Source organism: Priceomyces carsonii, assembly GCF_900007245.1.
Source record: "Priceomyces carsonii strain CBS4050 genome assembly, scaffold: Debaryomyces_carsonii_scaffold_3, whole genome shotgun sequence".
Classification (NCBI taxonomy): Eukaryota; Fungi; Ascomycota; class Pichiomycetes; order Serinales; family Debaryomycetaceae; genus Priceomyces; species Priceomyces carsonii.
Genome location: NW_026946676.1, coordinates 1,757,880 through 1,780,713, shown reverse-complemented (window position 1 = coordinate 1,780,713; position 22,834 = coordinate 1,757,880). Strand labels below are relative to the sequence as shown.

The following is a 22,834-nucleotide window of genomic DNA, read 5'->3' as shown; positions in this document are numbered from 1 at the left end:
GAACGATTTGAGAATTTGGCAAGTCAATATTCAATATTCTTCAGATATAGTTGAATCAGACCTGTTTACAAGATTGGCCGTTACGGACATAACACGACTATTATTTAATGATAATTAGGGAGAGCAAGCGATTTTTGGAATAGTGGTTAATTTAACGGCAACCTCTTAGCGAGTACCATAAGTAGAAAAGAATAAAGTGGGTGGGATTATGGATTTTTCAAGTGACGGAGCCGCAGAATCAAATCTATACGATTTTAATGATTCTCCCTTCACCAGGGAATTCAAAAAATCAAGCTATCCATCTTCTAAGGACCCATTTATGTTTAACTTATTATTTCAGGATACTAATGCAAGTGTAGAAGGCTTGCCATCAAGTTTTAATGATAAATCAAGACCTCATAGGCCTTGCGACTACTGCAGAAGAAGGAAAGTGAAATGTGTATTCGAAAATAATAAAAGCATATGTGTCAGATGCAACACCAGAGACATGGCTTGCACCTTCAACGACCCACCACGTCTGACGACTGACCTAACAAAAGGTCGCAGTAATTCCCATTCAAGAAAGAAACTGTTGGATGAACCTTCTAATAATACTGTCTCAGTTGCGCGATCCCCAGAGAGCTTATACAAGGAATCAAAGTTAAACGTTACACCAACATCAAATTTAATTCTAAGAGAAGGTCTTCCCCTTGATGACTATTCAAAGGTTCTGAACTCATTGTTACTAAAAACTCTTTCCTTGCATTATCTGAAATCGAGCTATTACGCCGGTTCCAGCTCCTTCTTATTTGATAAAACTGTACTCAAGCTGATTATCGAATACCGCGAACCCTCAACTAATTTGAAAGCCACAGACGATCATGAACATTTTGACCAAGTTAATTTTGGAAAAGCTTTGGATCTAAGAAAAGCATCCCCTAGAGATTATTTTTTGTTAATAAAAGACCACCAAAATCCATCAATGAATTCAAAGAGATTTGAAGACATAGATTACGTTGAGAAAACTGTATTTCCTAATGGGTTAGCCCTTATAAATTTATATTTTCGCATTATTCATCCATCATATCCAATTCTCCATAAGAAAGTGTTTTTGGAAAAATACTCGAGGACTCATCGAGAATTCAGTACTCCCTTATTGGCGGCAGTTTATTTTTTAGCAATTCAATGGTGGGACTATGATCCCAACCTACAGAAGCAGTCAAAGCCTGATTGTCATCGTATCTTGGAAATAGGAATGAACTCATATGTGAACGATATTGTTAAAAACCCTAAGCTAAGTGCTGTTGCTGCCGGTCTATTGTTGCTACAATGTACGTCTTTTCAAACTCATTACAAAAATGACCGTTCAGACATGGGAGCATCTGAAACTGGGGGAGCATCATATCATAGCTGGAATATACTCTCTCAGATAGTGGCAATATCTGACGAGCTTGGTTTGGGTCTCGATTGTGATGAATGGGACCTACCAGCATGGGAAAAGGGTCTTCGTAAGAGGATGGCATGGGGAGTCTACATGGCTGATAAATGGTTGGCTGTAGTATCTGGTCGACCGGCGCGTATCAATGAGTCGAACTGGATAGCGAGACCCTTGAATGACGAGGATTTTCCAGAAAGACGAGGTGATGGAGACAAAGAAGAAGGCTCATCTGATATTGACATAGGAAAATTAGTTTTTCAGAAAATGATAGAGTTGTCTGTGATTTTATCAGAAATATTGGAAAGAATGTACTCATATAAAGCAGTAAGATATGCCAAAGACACTGAACAAATCTTGAACCTTGCAAAGCCTTTGCAGCTTAGGTTGAATTGCTGGTACCAGTCACTATGTGAAGAGCTTCTAATTACAGATGTGCAACTGCGTAAGCTTTGCCCAAATGGGTCCTTGCATTTGGCATACTTCGCCGGAGAGCTTTCTTTGCACCGACAGATCATTACCACCATATATGAAGAAGATAATAAAGATAGTACATTGTCAGAAGAGATCATTGAAGTATGCCGCTCGGCTGCGCGCTCCCGTCTTGTTGCATCGATAGATTTTGTTAAGAGCTTGAAAGCGGAACATTTACAAGCTTTCTGGTATTCTACTAGTTCTGCAGAATTCTGTCTCATTGGTACCTTTGCTACTCTACTTTTTGTGACCTCACGCTCAGTGGAAGAAGAACAGTTTTATAAGGACCAAATATTTAACTACAGATGGATCCTCAAGATAACATCAAAAGGGTTTGAGCAGACAGGAAATGCTCTCGAAATGTTAGATACGGTTTTAAGCCGTATGAAAGGAATCTTTGAAAATGATAATTAGTTGGAGTAATATACAAAATCATCTAGGTTGTCAACTTCTGAATCTCGATTCAATGAAGAGGGCGTTACTTTAGTATCCGTTTCAGAAGGTGAATTTGAAATGATGGCTCCTGTGGTTCTTACTACTTTTCGATCATTCTCTTAACGTAAATGTCAAGCAAAGAATAAAATTAAACCAGAAGGAATTAATCGACTAAGGCTAAACTATACAATATCAGGAAATTGTTAATACTTCATGATGCTTATAATTTGGTTCTACTCAGCGATATTTTTAGAGAGCTGTGCTGCAATTTGAGACTGGACAACATGCAACTCTTCTGGATTTTGATTTTGCCATTCTCTGACTTTCCATGATTGCCCTTTAAGATCCCAATAGATTCCCTTAATCGAAATTATAATCGATTTCCTACTTTCCCAAAGTGGATATAAGATAACAACTATAGCTGTATAAAAGATCCATATGAATAACACGGTAATCCATCCTGTGAAAAACTTCTTAGAGAAGACATATTTGGAACCATACAAGGGCATGGGCCATAATATCACAATACTCAAGGTTAGCACGGTGCAAATAATAGCTGACTTTTTGAAAGAGTGTGTTAATAGGGCCAGCTCCTCATTGTTGTCTGTCAGGCTTTCTTCTATAATCTCTTCCGCAATTTGCGACACTTTAGATCTAATACGATAGGGCTTGTCTCCAAGTTCTTCCACGTCAGCTTGAGATGCTACAGCCTGCAAGATCTCTTCTTCCTCATCAACCCTTGAGATTCTTTTCAAGTTTGAAAAATCAAAATTTTGTGGTCTAAAAATAGTAGTTAACAAGGGCACGAATACTAGGGGTGATAATAGTGCAACAACATTACCGGTCAACATAGCATCGTCCTCAAATGTTGTTTGCATATTGATGGATCCAAATTTGAATTTAGCAACTAATAACCATGACATGACTGCGAGGCCTAGAGAAAGTAAAGGGGCACCAATAGCAGCAGCATTATTTTGTTGTTTAGAGAGAAGAGTTAAAGCAGATGGAAATACACCCCCTCCAATAACAATTCCCATGAGCTCGTATAAATACCCCATAGATATACCTGCATGGTATAATCCAATTGCAAAACCTGCCATAATGTAAGCGAATGCCAAAACTGTGCAATGAGACACGAACATGATCCTTCTACCACTAGCTCTGGGATTAATATAAGTCCTGAAAATATCATAAGAAAATACTGTGGATACTGCAATGAGCTCTGCTGACATTGCTGATGTACACGCCATAAATACCATGATTAGCGCCGCCGTAGCACCACCTTTTCCCAAGAGTGCTGTTGCAGCGTTAGGGAGTACTAGCCCTGCCGAAACCTGCTCGGGCGTGAGTTTCTCGGGATAAGTCGGCCAAGCAGGTGTGTTCTCTAGAGCCAAAGCTGATAATCCCATGGTAGTTGCTGTTAACACTGGAATTGCAAACCAAGCTAACCCTCCCAAAACATATCCTGGTAAAGCTGCTGACGGTGATGAAGCAAAAGCTTTGTTAAAGTACCCATTATCAAGAAAGACAGTTCCAAATCCTCCGACTATGTTGATTACAAAAAAAATTCCTCCACCTTTGGAGTGTAAGGTCAAGTATGATCCGTCAGCATTGCCCTCAATGTGGTTTGTCCTTCCCAATTCAGTTATTACTTCCCAAAGAGCTCCAGCGGAACCAATTCCAGACAAACTTGACTTTGCAAATGCGGTGAAGGAGAAGACCATTATTATGGCTATCAAAATTATGGTATGGACATAGTCAGTCAAGAATGTTGCTTTCAAGCCACCTAAAATTGTGTAAACAACAATTGGTAAAGGCAATAAAAGGATGACTGCTTCTATTCTAATGTCCCCACACATATCCTGAATTGTTGCTGAAGTACCACATAACAACATGGCAGTCACGAGGATATTTGTAGCTAGGCCGAAAAAAATATAAACTATATGGCACGTTTTTCCATATCGAGTTTTGATTATCTCAAGATATGTATGTGCATTGGGTGCCTTCTCCTTTGCTTTGATGGCCAAGCATGCAAACAATATAATTTGACATGTTGCACCAGCAGCATAAAAGAAACCTCCGCTAATGCCGTTGGAATATGTCTGTGTGGTTGAAGTTAGCAACGTTGCAGCCCAGGTCCAACTTGAAACAATACTAGCAGAAATTAAACCGACCTTAATTGATCTTCCTGCTGTCGAGAATTCTTCGCTTGTTAAAATTTCTTTTCTGTACCTTCGAAGGATGCCTGTAATTGAAACCATGCCTAACGCGAAGAGAAAACCTAAGCCAACAACAACAGCATATCCAGCGCTTTTTGGTAGTGGAGCGTTATATCCCATTTCATAAAAGTATCAAGTTCGGGTTTTCTAATATCAGATCTAGATCACTTACTCCTTTTTTGGCTGTCTTAATGATTCGCTCTTTTTATAGGAATCTGTCATTTGCTTTAATGGTGCCTAGATAGAGAAGAAGACGTTATCTATATTTTGAATTTCTTAATTTTGCTGATTAGATACGCTGGTATAATTCATAATCTTAATTCATGCTACGTCATTACCCAAGGATCCCTTGGACTTCATAGGTCATAGATACGCTTTTGAACGTATATAACACTCATATCTGAAAAGTTGCACCTTGGGGCTTTGAATATCGCGGCCGCCGTCACGGTGAAAGCGGCGGGCACCCACTTATATACAGGGTTGACCGACGGTATTTGAGTCTTCAGCTCATTAACTTTCTAATTATAAAAACGAAACTAGAAAACACTTGAGCGAAACCCATGCCTTCATAGGAAAGGTTCAGAATTGAACTAGAGGTAACTTTTGCTATTTTAAGAAATGAGATCTATCGGTTGGACGATTGAAGATTGGGTCAAATACCATCGGCATTCAAGCGATGAGGATTCACTTTCAGTATTATTAGAATTAGTAATGCTGCAGGAGGCTTCTCCAGAAGATCCGGCTTGGATAGCTTTAGCTTCCAAGGACAGTATCATCCATCAATGGAATATATTAAAATTGAAACCTCAAAATAAACAATTACCATTGTACGGCGTGCCGGTAGCAGTGAAAGATAGTATTGATGCCTATGGTTTTAAAACTACTGTTGCATGTCCCTCTTACGCCTATGATGCTCCCAAGGATGCGACAGCTGTTTCATTATTACGTGAAACAGGCGCCATTATCATAGGCAAGACTAACTTAGACCAGTTTGCAACCGGGCTTGTTGGTACAAGATCTCCTTATGGTGCGACTCCTAATACATTCTCCCCAAATCACGTTAGCGGTGGCTCTTCTTCAGGATCTGCTTCTGTAGTATCCAGAGGTATAGTTCCATTGGCTTTAGGAAGTGACACAGCTGGATCGGGACGTGTTCCAGCTGCCTTGAATAATATAATTGGATTAAAACCTTCGAGAGGGTGTGTATCATATGCAGGCTCTGTTCCGGCGTGCAGAACGCTTGATTGCATTTCAATTTTAACGTTAAATCTTCAGGATGCCCAACTTGCCTTCTTTATTTTAGCAAAGCCTGACTTCGCTAACTATGAGTACTCGAGACCACTCCCTAAAAATCCATTGCTTAGGTTTAGGATGACCCCCCGTATTGCAGTTCCATCGAAATTGTTTTGGTTCGGTGAGCAAGAAAACCCAAAGTTATTTGACAAAGCAGTCGATACATTACGTGCTAGTGGTGCCGAAACTGTCCTTTTTGACATCAAACCTTTAGTAGAGTTATCTAGGTGCCTTTATGAGGGTCCTTGGGTTTCAGAGAGATATTCTCTCCTTAAAGATTTTTTCAATTCTGAACCACCACTGGAAGATCTTAATCCGATAACCACAAGTATTATAAAAGAAGGTTCAAAATATTCCGCAGCTAATGCCTTTGAGTTTGAGTATAAACGCCAAAGGATATTATCTGATTTGAATCTACATTTAGAGAATATAGATGCTATAGTGGTCCCAACATGTCCTTTGAATCCTACGATGGCTCAAGTTGCCGAAGAGCCCATTAAAGTGAATTCTTACCAAGGAACTTACACAAATTTTGTAAACTTGGCAGACTTAGCAGGATTAGCCATACCAGCAGGATTTAGACCAGATGGGCTTCCTTTCGGAATAACCCTTCTTGGTAAAAAATTCACTGATTACGCACTCTTGGATCTTGCAGGCCGGTACATGAAGATCTACTCTAACCATGAAGGTAGGAGAGCAGGCTGCACTATGAAAGCTACTTTAGATCGTTTGCTTCCACTTCCAACATCTAACATGAATAGTCAATTCAAAGTGGCTATAGTTGGTCAGTATCAATCAGATGGTGATTTACACAGGCAATTGCTTGATTTGAATGCTTACTTTATTGGCGTCGAATTCACATCGTCAAGATATAGACTCTTTGCTATAACCAGAGATGACACTTATCAGGATTGTCTTTTGAGAGATGTTGGTCCGAAATGCGGTAAAATGATTTCTACAGAAGTTTATGGAATTCCAAGAGAAAGATACTGGGATTTTGCGCACTTGTTTCGAGATACGTGGAAACCTTGTTCTATTGAATTGAGTTCTGGAGAAAGTGTCATATCATTTAACTGTGAAGAAACAGTATTGTCTCGGTCAACAGTCTTGGATATAACTGACTTTGGTAGCTATAAAGCATATAAAAAGTCACACATACAAAAGGCTAAAATCTTTGAAAAGGTCTTAGTCGCAAATAGAGGTGAAATAGCAGTTAGAATAATAAGAACTTTGCAAAAATTAGCAATTAAGTCTGTGGCTATTTATTCTGAAACAGATAAATACGCACAGCACGTCTTAATCGCAGACGAATCCATTCTGTTGGGTGACTCTTGCACACTGGAAACCTATCTTAACATAGAGAAAATAATATCTTTGGCGAAGAAAGCAAACGCTCAAGCAATTATACCTGGTTATGGGTTTCTCTCTGAAAATGCTGAATTTGCTGAACGGTGTTTTGACGAGAACTTGGTGTTTGTAGGTCCGTCTGCAGAATCCATCCGCAAGTTGGGATTAAAGCATGTTGCTAGGGAATGTGCAGAGAAAGTGGGGATTCCCTTAGTTCCTGGATCTGAACTCATATATGATATGAATGAGGCTAAATCAGTAGCTAAGATAATAGGATTTCCTGTGATGGCTAAGTCCACTGCCGGAGGTGGTGGAATTGGCCTACAAAAGGTCGACTCAGAACAAGAACTTGAAACAGTAATTCAACTGGTACGTCATCTAGCCGGTGATTATTTTGGAAATTCCGGTGTTTTTTTAGAGAAATTCATTAAAAAAGCAAGACATGTTGAAGTTCAGATTTTAGGAGATGGAAAGGGTCGAGCTATTGCCCTAGGTGAAAGAGATTGCTCAGTCCAAAGAAGAAACCAGAAAATAATTGAAGAGACACCAGCTCCAAAATTACCCGAAAAAATAAGAAGGGAGATGCATGATGGTGCTTGCAAGTTGGCCTCGATGATGAACTACAAATCTGCTGGAACGATAGAATTCTTGTTCATCGAAGAAGAGCAAGTTTTTTATTTTCTTGAAGTGAACACTCGACTACAAGTTGAGCATCCAATTACAGAGATGGTAACTGGCATAGATATTGTAGAATGGATGATAAAGATAGCATCAGACATATCTCTCAATTTTGAAAAAAATTTTGACATCCATGGTGTCTCTATGGAAGCACGAGTTTATGCAGAAAATCCAATTAAAGGGTTCTTGCCATCACCCGGCGAGTTGTTTGAGGTGAATCTTCCCCAATGGCCACGAATAGATACTTGGATTAAAAGTGGGACTATCGTAACTACTGATTACGATCCAACATTAGCAAAAATAATAGTTCATGGAACTGATAGAAGTGATGCCTTGACAAAGTTGCAAAATGCACTACAGGAAACTTCATTATTTGGATGTGCGACTAATATTGACTATTTGCAGTCCGTCGTAACATCGAAGGCTTTTGCAGGGGCTCAGTTATCTACGACAATGTTAGATTCTCACCATTACAAGCCTAGTGCTTTTGAAGTTGTCGCTCCTGGGCCTTTTACGACAGTACAAGACTATCCAGGAAGAGTAAACTACTGGAAAATCGGCGTGCCTCCATCCGGCTGTATGGATAGTTATGCTTTCAGAATGGCTAACAGTCTTGTAGGTAATAGTGAAGGAGCATCAGGACTCGAGGCAACATTGTCAGGTCCCAAATTAATTTTTCATGGCGATTCAGTTATTTCAATTACTGGAGCTGACTGTGATGTTTTTTTAAATGAAGTGAAAGTGGATCAATGGAGCCGAGTTATAGTTAAAAGCGGCGATAATATTTCAATTGGAAAAATTAGAAACGGATGCAGAGTTTACATGGCCATTCAAGGCGGAATTGAGGTCCCAGAGTACTTAGGGTCTAGATCAACCTTTGTACAAGGAAAAATAGGCGGCTACAATGGAAGAAAACTTAAAATTGGGGACACATTATTTTTTGGCGACAAGAAGCATGCCAAGTTTTCAAGTGACCCTGATAAGTGCCGAATGACGAAATTACCAAGCCAATTGATTCCTTCTTATGTAAGCAGTGAAGCAAATCCATGGATTATACATGTGACATATGGTCCCCATGGCGCTCCAGATTTTTTTGCCAATGCAGATGCTCTCTTTGATCATAAATGGAAAGTACATTATAACTCCAATAGACTTGGTGTAAGACTTTTAGGACCAAAGCCGCAATGGGCTCGATTGGATGGTGGAACGGCAGGTTTGCACCCATCAAACACACAGGATTATGTTTATTCAATGGGGGCAATCAACTTCACTGGGGACGAACCGGTAATTATAACGAATGATGGTCCTTCTTTGGGAGGTTTTGTCTGTCAGGCTGTTGTAATTGAAGCTGATATGTGGAAGGTTGGCCAAGTGATGCCTGGCGATTACATTCAGTTCGTACCAGTTACTTACTTTGATGCTAAAGACTTAAAAAATCATCAGGAAGCCCTAATTAAATATATGAGTGGAACACTTGAAAAGGATCCAAAACTGATTGCATTGCCAGAGCAGTGTATATTGGCCAAGTACAGTCCTACAACTAACGGACCAAATGTAGTGTATCGCCAAGCTGGAGATCGTTACATACTAATGGAATATGGGGATAATGAAGTTGACTTAAATACTTCATACCGAATTCATGCCTTCATAGAGTATATTAACAAAAATAATGTTGCGGGAATTGTCGAATTATCCAGAGGAGTACGATCTATCTTGGTTGAATTTGATTCGAATATATTGCAAGCAGACTTATTAGAGACGCTACAGATTGTAGAAAAAGAAATTCCTTTTTCTACAGATTGGAAAGTCCGCTCAAAACTCTTTAGACTACCGATGGCCTTTGAAGATAGTAGAACACTTGATGCTGTTAAACGATATAAAGAAACAATCAGAGCGGCCGCCCCTTGGATTCCCAGTAATGTTGACTTTTTAGCGGAGCTTAATCAGATTGAAAGAAACGATGTCAAAAAAATACTCTATTCTTCAAGATATATGGTTTTAGGACTTGGTGATGTTTTCCTAGGTGCTCCTTGTGCTATTCCTCTTGATCCGCGACATAGGCTATTGGGTACAAAGTACAACCCATCGAGATCGTATACACCTTGTGGTACAGTTGCTCTTGGTGGAAACTATCTAGGCATATACGCAATGGACTCTCCAGGTGGATACCAATTAGTAGGCAGAACTCTTCCTATCTGGAACAAACTTTCTATAGGTGATTTTTCTATCACAGGAAGACCGTGGCTATTTTCACCATTTGATCAAATAAAGTTCTACGAGGTTTCTGAGAGTGAAATTAACGACTACACTGAACGTATGAACAATGGGAATTTTAAGTTAGATATCGATGAGGTTGATTTCGACCACTTTTCATATCAGCATTGGATAGAGACTGAATCAGAATCTATAGCAGAATATAAAGAAAAGCAAAAGGGATGCGATAAGAGGCTCATAAATCTGATTAAGGCTCCCGAAGAGCATTTGTGCAGCCGTGCTGAAACCTCCTTGAAAAGAGATCTGGGTGCTTCTGTGGGTATATATTCAGAATTTTCTGGGAGATTATGGAAGTCCTTGGTTTCAGTAGGACAGTTTGTACAGAAAGGTGATAGTTTGTTAATCATTGAAGCCATGAAAACAGAAATGAATATAGTAGCCAATGAAACAGGAGTCTTAGTTTCGATGACTTTTAATAATGGAGATTTGATTTACGCAGGTGATTTAGTTGCTCAAATCGAGAAGGAGTTTTAGTTCTAACTTAAGACATTAAGGATTGAAAATAATTAAGAAGCTTTTTCATTTCTCGTTTGATCAAGTGTTTTATAAGTTGAATTCTAGAGAAAGCCATAGAAGAGAGTTTAGAAATACTGAAAATAAATTGGTTTTGTCAATTCTGAATTCGCTGATCTTTCAGGCAAAATTTTGATCTTATACTTTCCAAGCTAGTTCTTTTATTTGTATTTATCCTTTTTGTCCAGTTTCAGTACATATTAATGTTGTTGATACGCTGTATGAAACAGATTGAAGGGGAATGTTTTCACCTTACACCACATTTAAAGCAGCTGCTTTAAAAAACAGTAGAATTATATTTCATCTATGATTATGCATTTGTGAAATTTAGTATATTGTTTTTTTTGTCAATTGTAGCCGGCTTTATTTCATATAAGCGGTAGTCCTGCTGGATTTTAATTTTCAGGCTTCTAAGTAAATTGCTAACATGTAGGTAAGTATTCTATTGAGTTTGGTGCTGGGCAATTTCACTATAATGTTCTTGGTCAAAATGAGACTTTCTTCAGAAGTCTTAGTTGATATCCCTGAAAAGGAAGAAAAATGTAAATACCTATGAAGTATTCTCCTTCTCTGAATCCATTACCAGCTTATCCTTTGATTTATAGTATTCCAATATAAAACGATCTGTCATTGATTTATTGAATGCTGGGTAAAAGAGCAGGAAGCATTTTAAACATTCTATGAAAAAATTATGTCATAGTTAGTAATTTCGCTTTAATAATATGGGTAGTCATTAGTTTAGTTGTAGCTCTTTCGGTCAGTCCTATTCTATTTAATTCAGAGAACTTGGAAGCAATCCAAGAAATGAGCAATTCACTTTTTTGCAGCCAAAATTAGGGGTTTCCTGTATGCAAATTGCCATTGGAATCCTATTCTATACAAATTCTACATTGTGGCAGATTCTTTCTCCCCCTTTACCTAATGAAATAGGACCAGTTTGATGAATCTGTAAATCCTCAAGCATAAAATATTTTGTAAATAAGTCACCGACTTCATTGAACATACTTGATCCCCTTCTAACAAGCAACTGGTCAGGGGCACAAAGGAAACTTCCCTTCTTGGACCTTGAGATAGAAATCACGGCCTAACACAGAATAAATTACACTATGTACAGGAAACGATTAATCAGTACCAATATCCACCTTAGAGCAGCTTCCATACAGAAGCAACGAAGAAAGAATTCGTCATCGCCGAAGTTAGATGAACGATTCAACTTTATCTAACTTCGGAATTATATGATGTTAATAGGTAGAAGAAACTAAAAAATAACGTGTTTTAGAATTTTGCACAAAAATATAAAAGAAACAATGATGATTATTAGAAAAAATCCATTTAAAAGCCTAATCCAAACTAGAAACATGAAATCACCTCATAAGAATAAGTGATCTCTTGCTGCTATCTGGAAGTTTTGGTCCGTTATATATTCAATTTTATTGTATGCAGCATGGATCATATTCTTTTTGTTACACAAAATTCCTCGTCGAACAATTATCAAGAAATTATAAATACTCCATAAGCGCTTTAAACTCTAAATTTGACAAGAGTGGCAATGAAGCAAATAGTTGCAGCCCTCCAGATAGGAAGCTCACCTCTTGGGATGAGGGCAACACTTGATAAACTTCTCAGTTATGAGTCTCAAATTGTTGAAGCTGGTTGCAGTCTCGTTGTCATCCCTGAAGCAACTTTGGGAGGATATCCCAAAGGTTCAACATTTGACACTTATGTGGGTTATCGCTCACAAACAGGGCGTGAAGAGTTTTCTCGTTATTTTCAGGAGGCGATCGAAGTTCCCGGTAGTGAAACAGATATTTTACTGGAGCTAGCTAAACGTACAGGCTCGTCTTTTGTATTAGGCGCAATTGAAAGAGGAGGCAGTACATTATATTGTACTATGGTTTATATAGACTCAGAAAAAGGATATATTGGGAAGCATAGGAAGTTGATGCCGACAGCATCAGAGAGGTTAATATGGGGTCAAGGCGACGGATCAGGTTTGATAACAATGGAAAATGAACGGTTAGGAAAGATAGGAGGCGGAATATGTTGGGAAAATTATATGCCACTTTACAGAGCTACTATGTACGCTAAAGGTGTGACTATTTATTGCGCACCCACGGTAGATGAACGTGAAATTTGGCAAAGTTTAATGAGAACTATCGGTGCCGAAGGTAGACTATACGTTATATCTGCTGTTCAATTTCTACCAAATCCACAAGAATGTAATCTAAAACTACCATCTTGGGAGGAAGATAGGAACTGTATTAATGGTGGCTCTGTTATCGTCGATCCATATGGAAATATTCTTGCTGGACCACTTGTGGGTAAGGAAGGCTTGTTAAGCTGCGAAATAGATACCGAAACAATTGTAGAGTCACGGTATGATCTTGATATAAATGGTCACTATGCTCGCAATGATATTTTCCAGCTAACAGTAGACGAGCGTGCTAGAAGAGGAGTTTCTTTTCTTGGGTCGAACAAATGATTAATATTACCGTGATATAATGGAGGTGGAACGCATTCGAATTAATTCTCCATCTCGACCTGATATTTCATATTCTTTCAAGGCCAAATTTTTGTCGCGGAACTTACTGCTTCTGATCTGTCTCACTTAATGAAAATGGAATAAACTAAGGTTGAATCAAGACTGACCCAAGGTTTCACTTCTGCTTTTGAAAGGTATAATTGACACCATGGGCTAATTACACTTCCTATACGTACAAAACCGAAAACAAACACCCTTATATTCGATTCCTATATGATCACAAGACCGTGCTGCAAAAAAAATGTTTCTAAAATATAAAGTCATATTCTTGTTACCAGAAAACTTTAAACATGGTATCAAAAGTAGAATATTATAAACTGATTGGCATCTCTCAAAGAAGGACATACATGTCATTTTTGGCTTACACAATTTCCGAAAACTGGAGTTATCGGATATCGTTAAGGTTAGCATTCCACTGCATAGACCACACTCTATCAATGACGAAATTTAATTCATTATCGTATGATATAATTCGTACTATATATCTGCTAATATATTTTATCGATGAAAGACCTTTCTTATTACAGTTATATCTACAGTTATATCTTTTATTTTCTCTTTATCATCATATATTTCACCTATATCATAGTTGAATTGAATAGTTAAGTTGACATTTAAGCAACGTCCCATTAATTTAATATAGTGAACCACCGTATGCCTCAAAACTCTATGTCACGCTTTCTCAAAACATCAGTTTCTTCCGCTATTCTCATATTGGTTTCTTGATCTTTTGCATTTCTATTTATGTTCAAAAAAATAAAGCATTTAATAGCTTAATGTATTTCATTAAACATGCGAACATATTGTGTGGCAACCTCTAACCCTAAGGCTCCAATGTAAAATAAAAAATAATTCTTCGTGCTTTCAAAATGTGGAAAAAATACCGTTGCTTCTTTGGTTATTAATACCATCTGCATTTAAATTAATTATATCAATATTATCTAATGATATTCATCGTCTAGTCTTTGTTGAGGGCCAAAGCTATAATATAGGACATTTCCGTCATTATTATTCCTTATAATGTCTTCAGATTCATCGTCATGCATATTATGTGCATTATGTTCAGCTTCGAATAAAGAAACTCCAAAGAATTCATCTTCACTTTCATTTTCATTTCCAATTTCATCACCCTCAATATCTACACCTGAGATAATTATGTCGTGTTCCTGATTACTGTCATCGTCAATTGATGAAATGAATCTGATTCAAAGAATCGCTTTTGAATGCATTCTTGATTTACCCAATGAGTAATTGTATCTATCACTGGGTAAACTTGATTACTATGTATTCTTTGTAAAAGAAATCGGTTGTCGAGTAATATAGTATGAGATTCTTCTCCCAGGCAAATCATTATTATATTTTCATTCTTCCATACACCTCTGCTCGACTAGCTGATAGTGCAGGTTCAGCTTCTTTACGTAAAGAAGCTGTTTTCCAATAGACGACAAACAACTAGATTTTACCCATTTCCCTGAATGAACAAGGTCTCTTTTGCGAGCAAAGATGAAGATGCCATATCATAGAAGCTTGAGATAGCAATCTACATATGCCCCAATTTACCGACAAAAGGTACTTACTGACTGAAAAAAAAAACCGGAGATTTAGATTGAACCCCTGATAATGTGGGACAAAGTACAACAGCGGAGTACAATAGTATTAGTTGTTTTGCGAAATCGAGTAACCACTTGACATTAGATTTCCAATACGAGTTGCTGGGAAACTAAGAAAAATTATTTGGCATTGTGAATAAAGGACGGCCCTACCCCTAGGTATCAGATGTTAAAGTAACGCTATATTGAAGGAAGACACGAATAGCGGAGCAATTTCTATTAGAAAAGTTTTCAAGACGAATGTTGGATTAGATATATGTAGCTTCTTTCCCATATACTCTTCTAAGATTATGGAATAACACCCGGTATATGCGACACCCACTGCATGTTTAATAATGCCGTACAAAGATTGACGACAGAAACTCGAAGGATAGCTTTTGAGACATTTCTCTAGACGGGCTACAGAATACACCATGTGCGATTAGCCATGAGGAGTTTTACAAAGAGCTATTTGCAGAATTCTACCTTTGAGCGTACAGTAAAGACATCATGTCTTCCGGGATCTTACTTTCCAGTTCATATAAGATACGAAACCGCCTTTTGTCTCCTGCAAGCTTTATGAGTGGCTCTTGTTTCTAAGCTTATTGGTTTTTTTTTTTTTTTTTTGCGTGGCATTCGAATGACGTTGCCAAGACCTTAAGTAGAACTTCTGATTGATCAGATTGATTAGATATTGTTTATATCAATTCAAGTACCGCGCATCCGCTTTTCAACGGACGTCGCCGCACCAAAAAAAGTCTCAAGAAATGCATCCCTTATTGGCTGAAATGCAAAAATTTGACCTCTTTGAAGAGCTATGCGGCATTGTTAATTGTATGTGGGCTTCTAAGCTGAAAACCATATAAGGTAGCTTTGATACTTAAATCACTACATCTTTTATCCTCAGTGCTATCTAAAATGAGTTTTGAGAAAGACGAAAGTCTCGATGAGGGCAAGAATCGAGATGTCGATGCTCTTGAGTCTCACCAAAATGAACTCAGTGAACAAATAACGAACGAAGATGTTAAATTGGATCACTTCGATGCATCTGCGGCGGTTATTAAAGATAGAGGGGTATACAGAGTAGAGGCTCTAAAGACATATTTGGATACAATAAAGAATGGTTTGCGGATGAAAATCATCTTCGGTACCTCAATAATGATCTGTGCTTGGGCTATTGCTTTAGATTCTGGCGTTACCTATAGTCTCCAGCCATGGGCAACTTCATCGTATCAGGAGCACTCAATGGGCTTGGGTGCGCTTTCGATTGCTAATGCAATTATTACTTCCATCTCAAAGCCAGTATTCGCTAGAATTTCAAATGTGGTCTCTCGTCCAACTACTTACATACTTAGTATCTTATTTTATGCTGTGGGATATATTATTGTTGCAGCAAGTAATACCGTATCTGCTTACATTGTTGGACTGGCCGTAGCTAGCGCAGGGTCTTCAGGTATTGATTTCCTAAATAGCCTTATTGTCGCAGACATGTCTAGCTTAAAATGGAGAGGTTTTGTCACATCTATGTTGTCAACACCATACATCATTAACACTTGGTATGCTGGGTATATTGTTCAAGATTTGGGTGCACAAAATTGGAGATGGGGATATGGAATGTTTACAATTATTATGCCTGTAGTTGTGGCTCCAGCAACTATTATCATGGTATATTATGAAGGGAGAGCTCAAAAAAATCTTTCACCTAAACAGAAAGCTGACTATAAAGCTTCATATGGATTTAAAGGTAATTGGAAAACACTTTTATGGAGAGTTATAGTGGAGGTAGACCTTTTAGGATTAGTCCTTCTAGGCTTTGGCTTCGCTTTAGTTTTGTTACCTCTTTCGTTATATCAAAGTGCTGAAAATGGATGGAGAAACCCCAGCATTATTGCTATGATGGTTGTTGGTGGTGTTATTTTAATTCTATTTTTCTTGTACGAATTCTTATTGGCACCTTACCCGATAACTCCAAAAAGAGTTTTAAATAGAACATTAATATGTTCAATTTTAATTGACTTTTTCTATCAATTAGGTGGTATGATTCCTTTGGTTTATTTATCATCATTTGCCTATATTGTTCAGGATTGGAGTGATAGAAATTGGACTTATTATAATAACACTTTAACTATGAGTTTATGTGTTTTCGGTGTAGTGGCTGGTATTTTCTATAGAATAACTCATAGGTATAAAGTTTACCAAATTTTCGGAATCGTCCTTTCAATTCTTGGACTGGGAATAATGATAGAAGGAAAAAATGCAAGATCAAGCACTCTTGCTTTAGTTTGGTCTCAAATATTAGACGGTATGGGAGGAGGCTTTAACGTCGTTGGATCAGGAGTCGCCTTACAGGCTTCAGTTCCTCATAGAGATATGTCTATATCAATGTCTATTTTATCACTTTGGTCTTATATAGGTCAGTCAATTGGTTCTGCTATATCTGTTGCAATATGGGAAGGGAAGATGTATAACGCCTTGAGAAAACATTTGCCTAGTTCTGTTCTGGACACAGAAGTTGCAAGCTTTTTTGCTGACATCACTGTGATCCGTGGATACGATTTCAAAGGCGAAATAAGGCAAGGAGCTGTCAGAGCTTACAAGGAGGTTAACTATTACTTTTATGCAATTGCTTTAGGATTACAATTTATTCGCCTTATAGCAGCTTTATTCCAAAGTAATTATTTCCTAGGTGATCAACAAAACGCAGTCGAGTCTGCAATTGTAAACCCCAATTCTGAAGCAAGCGAAACAGAACATAAGGACGAGGAAGAATGGTACAAGACTCGTAAAGGATGGAAGGGTATATTACTTGATGTCTGGTAATGTGAGTATTCTGATGTGGTTACTGAAGACATATTTCAGCTTTCGATTCAAATTGGATTAAATTAATCAACATTATTCAGTGCACTTATTTGATATTTGCTAAAAAAATGACACGAAAAAGGGAGATGATGCTATTTAAAATATAGCAGATGGTTTGTTTTTCTTTTTTTTTTATTCGTAATTCTAAATCAGATAAATTATGAAGGGTCAATGCAAACAGAGGGAGTTAAAGTTCCTTGAATCGGAATAAAAGTGACAGCTTAAATAATATCATGTAACAAGTCTACCTGGCGTTCTCTTTAATACAACTTTCCTTCAATTTCGCTTTCTATTACATGCTATTAGGGTCTCATCAGACATTTCCTTGTCAGAAAAATTCCACAGCGAGTCAATTTTAATTATTTTTTAAGACGATCTTCTACATTTTTTGAAAATAAATGTTTTTTTTTTCTTTCACAAATATGAACTGTAAAGTATATTTTCGGATGTTATAACAAGTCTTCTACTCGAAACTTAGACGAGAAGTACAATAATTCAAAGTCCCTCCCACAAAAGTGAGCTATTTGTAGAAAACTGACCTTCCAACAAAATATTATCGGAGCTATTTCCGATCAAAACGCTGTAAGTGTCTTTCTCAGAAAGCCACTTCTTTTCATAAGTATCCCAGTAAGATGTCGCCTCTCTTAAGGAAAAACTTAATTGTGCGATCTTCTCTTCACCAGATTTTAAACTGACTTTTTCGAAATCTTTTAATTCCTTGAAAGGTCTTTTCACACTTGGATTGAGTTGACGGATATATACTTGAATAACCTCAGCACCATTAAGTCTTCCTGTATTTACCACTTTGAGGGTGACATATACTTTTGTTTCATCTATTTTGACGTCCAAGTCTTTAAACTGAAAAGTGGTGTAGGATAAACCATAACCAAAAGGAAATAACACTTCTCTATCTGCCAATTCATAATATCTATAGCCTACAAAAATATTCTCACCATAAAGTACTTGCCCATTAGTGCTCCCAAAATTCAAAAATGAAGGATTGTGCTCTAATCTTTTAGGAAAAGACATACTTAGTTTTCCAGAGGGATTATGATCTCCAACCAAAACATCTGCAATTGCATTCCCTAACTCATTGCCACCATACCAAGCCTGAATTAACCCTTTAACCTTTTCAGCCCATGGCATAGTAACTGGAGTCCCTGATTGATTCACAACTATGACGTTTTCATTTATCAGGCAGATTTCTTTAATCAACTTATCGGTGTATCCCGGGATATTCATGTCAGGTCTATCGAATCCCTCAGATTCCCATTCCTTTGATAATCCTACTACAATGATGACCCTATCTACTTCTTTGGCTAATTCAACAGCCTTCTCTATTTCCCTCTCAGGAGAAAATTTGATACTGAATCCAAAATTAACGCCTCCAGCTTCTTTGTGAATATTTTCAAGAGTATAGGTTGGGGAAGTTCCAAACTCTACTCTAATTTTATAAAATATCCCCTTCTTTAACTCAAGTTCACTTCTTTCCTCTCTCGTGCCCATACCCAAGAAGAAATCAACTCCTGCCACTTGCTTAGTTTTATTGTCCACAATCAATTTATCGTCAACGAAAATTTGGGCAGTTCCGAGACAAGAGCATCCAAATTCAAAGATTCCCGATTCCTCAGGTACATAAGTACATTCAAAATCGACGAAATATAAACTCTGACTTGGATCTAAGGCATTGTTTTTGTAATCGCTTAGAAATATTTTCGAGCTATTTAGATCTATCTCGTCAAACTGGTGCCTATTTATCGCGCCAGGTGCATCCTTATAGAACTTTGCAGTGATTCCCTCCCTACCGGCATTATTTTTGCACAACGAGCCCACATCAGGTAGGTTTTTATCTAATGATGCGCCAAGAGCATACTTCAAAATAACATTATTTCCGCCTTCCTCTAATTTTTTTACCATACCCTCGTAAGGTGATATCTTATACCTTGTATTCATCGAAGCAGAACCTCCACCAGAATCTTGACTGGCCTTAACATTTGGACCAATCATCGCTATTTTTGTTTGTCCTTTGATGGCTATTTTCGACAATGGTAAAATGTTATCTTCATTTTTAAGTAAAACAATCGACTCATCACCTATTTTTCTCATTATATTTGATGCTTCCGGGGACGTATTCGGGGACTCAACAATATCTTTCGGAATTCTAGCACCACGCGCTTCCTTAATAAAATTCAAAACGTGTCTCACATTATGATCAATAACATTTCTATCAATTTCATTACAATTGACTTTATGAGAGGTTATTGTCAATTCTCTAAATCTAGCAGGGCCCGGCATTTCAAGATTCATGCCTGCATCCAAAGATTCCTTTATTGAATAAGTACCAAACCAATCTGACATAACAGCCCCCGAATATTTCCATTCATCCCTTAGAATATCTTGTAGTAAGTATTTAGACTGAGAAGCATGAGTTCCGTTCACCTTATTATATGCTGTCATTAATGACCGTGGATCGGAATCTCTTAAGGCAATTTGAAATGGTTTTAAGTAAATCTCCCTCAAAGCCCTCTCGCTGACGAAAGCATCAACAGCCTTTCTTTCATCTTCTTGGTCATTGCACACATAATGCTTTATGCAAGCTAAGATACTTTGACTTTGGATTCCTTTAATTATATGGGAAGCAGCATGGCCAGACAAGAGAGGATCTTCAGAAAACGACTCAAATCCTCGACCTCCTAGAGGAGAACGAACGATATTACAAGTTGGTCCTAAAATAACATGAGCACCTTTCATTTTTGCTTCTTTAGCCATTAAAATACCAGCTTCTGTCCATAAATCTTTGTTGAATGAAGCTGCCATTGCTGTGCCACATGGAAAACAATTTGACGGGACACCATTGAAGAACTTAGTACCCCTTATACCATTGGGACCATCTGATACCCGAATCTGTGGTATGTCTAATCTTTCTATCGGCACAGTATGCCAGAAATCTGCCCCTGCCAATAGCGATATCTTCTCTGACAAAGTCAACTCACCAAGCAAACTTTCAACATTAAATTCTGTAGCCATTATTTTTTATCAAAACTTTCAACTTTGATACCTCGGAATCTTGAGACTTTAGTTTGCTTTTTAACAATCTCGATACATTTTTATCCAATTACGATATATTTATACTGAAGAAAAATCTATTACTAAACGACTACTGCCAAATAAATCTGACTACACTTCTAAATTCAGTATATCGCTCCGTCAGTAGTAGTGCAAAGTTGATAAAATTAGAAATTACGGGTGCGGAAGGTGTCAAACGAAGATTTAGCATTCCGCATTACAGATGTGGGGTGCCAATATAAACTCACCTAACGAAATAGATGGCATTTGACAAAATCAAAGGACGTAGCTACAGTATATTACAGTCCCCACTTTTTTGTAATTAAGAATAACGTGTCAACTCATTTTTCCATTACGTGCTGATCGAAGACTTTTACTTTATTATGTGTGTATCGGCTTTAAACTGCTTCGCAGCAATTCGCCGCTGTTTATTTTGTTTGTAATGAATAAAAATAAAAAACTAAACAAATTCAAATCAGAATTTCTTCAAAATTTGATTTAACTCTGCACGCTTTTCTAAGTTTTCAAACTTGAAAGAGGCTGCCAATTCATCAAGGTCTTTGAAGTCTAAGTCTTCAAACAAAGAAGCATACTCATGTTGCGCATATTGGCTGAGAAGCATATCTCTAGTAACTCGAGCGACATAATCTTTAATAGACCAATTATGAGGGTATAGTGCCTTTTGAAAATCTTCAGGTACATTCTCAATGAAGTGCGACACCAAATTATCATATAGAGCAGCATATTTGGGGTCGATATCATTTCCCCATCTATCTAATCCCAACCTTTTCTTTTTCAAGAAAAACTCTCCAAAAACTTCAAACCATTTGGATTTGGTTGACACGTAAGTCAACCCTTGAAATCCAATATCCTTATATACCCAAATTGACCAGTTAATTGCGGTATTGTCTCCGGATGGGTCACCCTTCTTGTAAATTTCTAGCTGATCTTCTAGTAACTTATATCTCGAAGCATTGATTTGATCGACGTTGGAGTCACCTCTGAAAGTGGAAGCATAAACAGGTCCAAATTCCCCATTCCAAACAGGAACAGAGTACTTTTTCATGTACTCAATTTTCCGATTATATTGTTGTTGTAACTTACACTTTTGCTTCTCAGTACCACTGTAAAGAGAGTTGTCATGTGAAGGAAAGCCGAAAACAGAATAATCATGGATTGAATAGACTGAGTTAGGTAATACTTTTCCTGGAAATTCTCTGAAATCCATAGCATAAGTATTTCCATCTAAGAATAAAATGTGATTTGGATCTACTTTTCTGACCTCTTTTTCTAGCCTAATATAGAATGATACCAACTTGGAGCCTTTCGAAACAGCAGGTTCATTTAGAGGGTTGTATCCAGCAACAAACGTATTTTCCCTATAATATTTTGCTATTTGAACCCAAAGATTGACAATTGCATCTTGGAAAACTTTGAAATCCCAGAATAAAGATTTGTGGATACCAGAATCACAGTGCCAATCTTGATTTTGTCCACCTGGTGTTGAGTGCAAGTCTAGAATCGTATATATGCCATGTTTCGCACAAGTTTCCACAATTCTGTCTAGCCTTTTGAAACCAATCGGATTCACATTAAACAAGTCTCCATCATCGTCAAGAAAGTGACGATAATTGAAGGGAATTCTGATACAGTTCAAATTTTGCTGCTTCACGAATATTGCATCCTCTTCAGTCCAAAAGTATTCATAGAATTTTTCAAAAAAGAAGTCGAATTTCTCTTTTCCAATTTTGGACTCAAGAGTTTTCTTATGTTCTGTCTCATGTCCCGGGTAGCCAGTGATAAAATTTTCCATATTAAGGTGTCCACCTGTTGCAACGCCCTTCAATACAATGGAATTGCCTTCATCATCTACAATTTTTGTGTCTTTAACTTTTAAAAATCCTGTCATCAATACTTCGCTGAAAAATAAACTTCTGATTGTGCTTTGTCCCTTGAGCGCACAACATATTAGTTCTTATAGTCTCAATCCTCAAGTTCCCATGTACGGATATTGACAAAGTGCTAGAAGCTGAATTTAGGATTCCTATTATAGATGTCCTGGGGAAGCTTTTCCGTGATTTACTGTTTTGGTCAATTGTCCGAATTCATATCGTAATGACACATTTAAAAA

At 37.6% G+C, this 22,834-nt stretch overlaps 8 protein-coding genes across 8 annotated transcripts; 5 read left to right on the top strand and 3 right to left on the bottom strand.

The window, feature by feature from the left end:
- Nucleotides 1-208: 208 nt before the first annotated feature.
- Nucleotides 209-2,302, top strand: PRCAT00003479001 (uncharacterized protein; the record flags this gene model as incomplete). Its single annotated transcript, XM_062953412.1, has 1 exon — nucleotides 209-2,302. The coding sequence occupies one exon, from the start codon at nucleotides 209-211 to the stop codon at nucleotides 2,300-2,302; it is 2,094 nt and encodes a 697-aa protein (XP_062810217.1).
- Nucleotides 2,303-2,556: 254 nt separating this feature from the next.
- On the bottom strand, nucleotides 2,557-4,662 carry PRCAT00003478001 (sodium:solute symporter family protein; the record flags this gene model as incomplete). Its single annotated transcript, XM_062953411.1, has 1 exon — nucleotides 2,557-4,662. The coding sequence occupies one exon, from the start codon at nucleotides 4,660-4,662 to the stop codon at nucleotides 2,557-2,559; it is 2,106 nt and encodes a 701-aa protein (XP_062810216.1).
- A 498-nt stretch (nucleotides 4,663-5,160) lies between these two features.
- Nucleotides 5,161-10,608, top strand: PRCAT00003477001 (uncharacterized protein; the record flags this gene model as incomplete). The annotated part of the gene is made up of 1 exon (XM_062953409.1): nucleotides 5,161-10,608. One exon carries the CDS (start codon nucleotides 5,161-5,163, stop codon nucleotides 10,606-10,608), a length of 5,448 nt encoding a protein of 1,815 aa, XP_062810215.1.
- A 1,588-nt stretch (nucleotides 10,609-12,196) lies between these two features.
- PRCAT00003476001 (carbon-nitrogen hydrolase family protein) lies at nucleotides 12,197-13,129 on the top strand (the record flags this gene model as incomplete). Its single annotated transcript, XM_062953408.1, has 1 exon — nucleotides 12,197-13,129. The coding sequence occupies one exon, from the start codon at nucleotides 12,197-12,199 to the stop codon at nucleotides 13,127-13,129; it is 933 nt and encodes a 310-aa protein (XP_062810214.1).
- Nucleotides 13,130-13,479: 350 nt separating this feature from the next.
- PRCAT00003475001 (uncharacterized protein) lies at nucleotides 13,480-13,782 on the top strand (the record flags this gene model as incomplete). The annotated part of the gene is made up of 1 exon (XM_062953407.1): nucleotides 13,480-13,782. The coding sequence occupies one exon, from the start codon at nucleotides 13,480-13,482 to the stop codon at nucleotides 13,780-13,782; it is 303 nt and encodes a 100-aa protein (XP_062810213.1).
- A 1,914-nt stretch (nucleotides 13,783-15,696) lies between these two features.
- Nucleotides 15,697-17,598, top strand: PRCAT00003474001 (uncharacterized protein; the record flags this gene model as incomplete). Its single annotated transcript, XM_062953406.1, has 1 exon — nucleotides 15,697-17,598. The coding sequence occupies one exon, from the start codon at nucleotides 15,697-15,699 to the stop codon at nucleotides 17,596-17,598; it is 1,902 nt and encodes a 633-aa protein (XP_062810212.1).
- A 534-nt stretch (nucleotides 17,599-18,132) lies between these two features.
- PRCAT00003473001 (beta-glucosidase) lies at nucleotides 18,133-20,664 on the bottom strand (the record flags this gene model as incomplete). The annotated part of the gene is made up of 1 exon (XM_062953405.1): nucleotides 18,133-20,664. The coding sequence occupies one exon, from the start codon at nucleotides 20,662-20,664 to the stop codon at nucleotides 18,133-18,135; it is 2,532 nt and encodes an 843-aa protein (XP_062810211.1).
- Nucleotides 20,665-21,178: 514 nt separating this feature from the next.
- Nucleotides 21,179-22,612, bottom strand: PRCAT00003472001 (glycoside hydrolase family 5 protein; the record flags this gene model as incomplete). Its single annotated transcript, XM_062953404.1, has 1 exon — nucleotides 21,179-22,612. The coding sequence occupies one exon, from the start codon at nucleotides 22,610-22,612 to the stop codon at nucleotides 21,179-21,181; it is 1,434 nt and encodes a 477-aa protein (XP_062810210.1).
- Nucleotides 22,613-22,834: the final 222 nt, after the last annotated feature.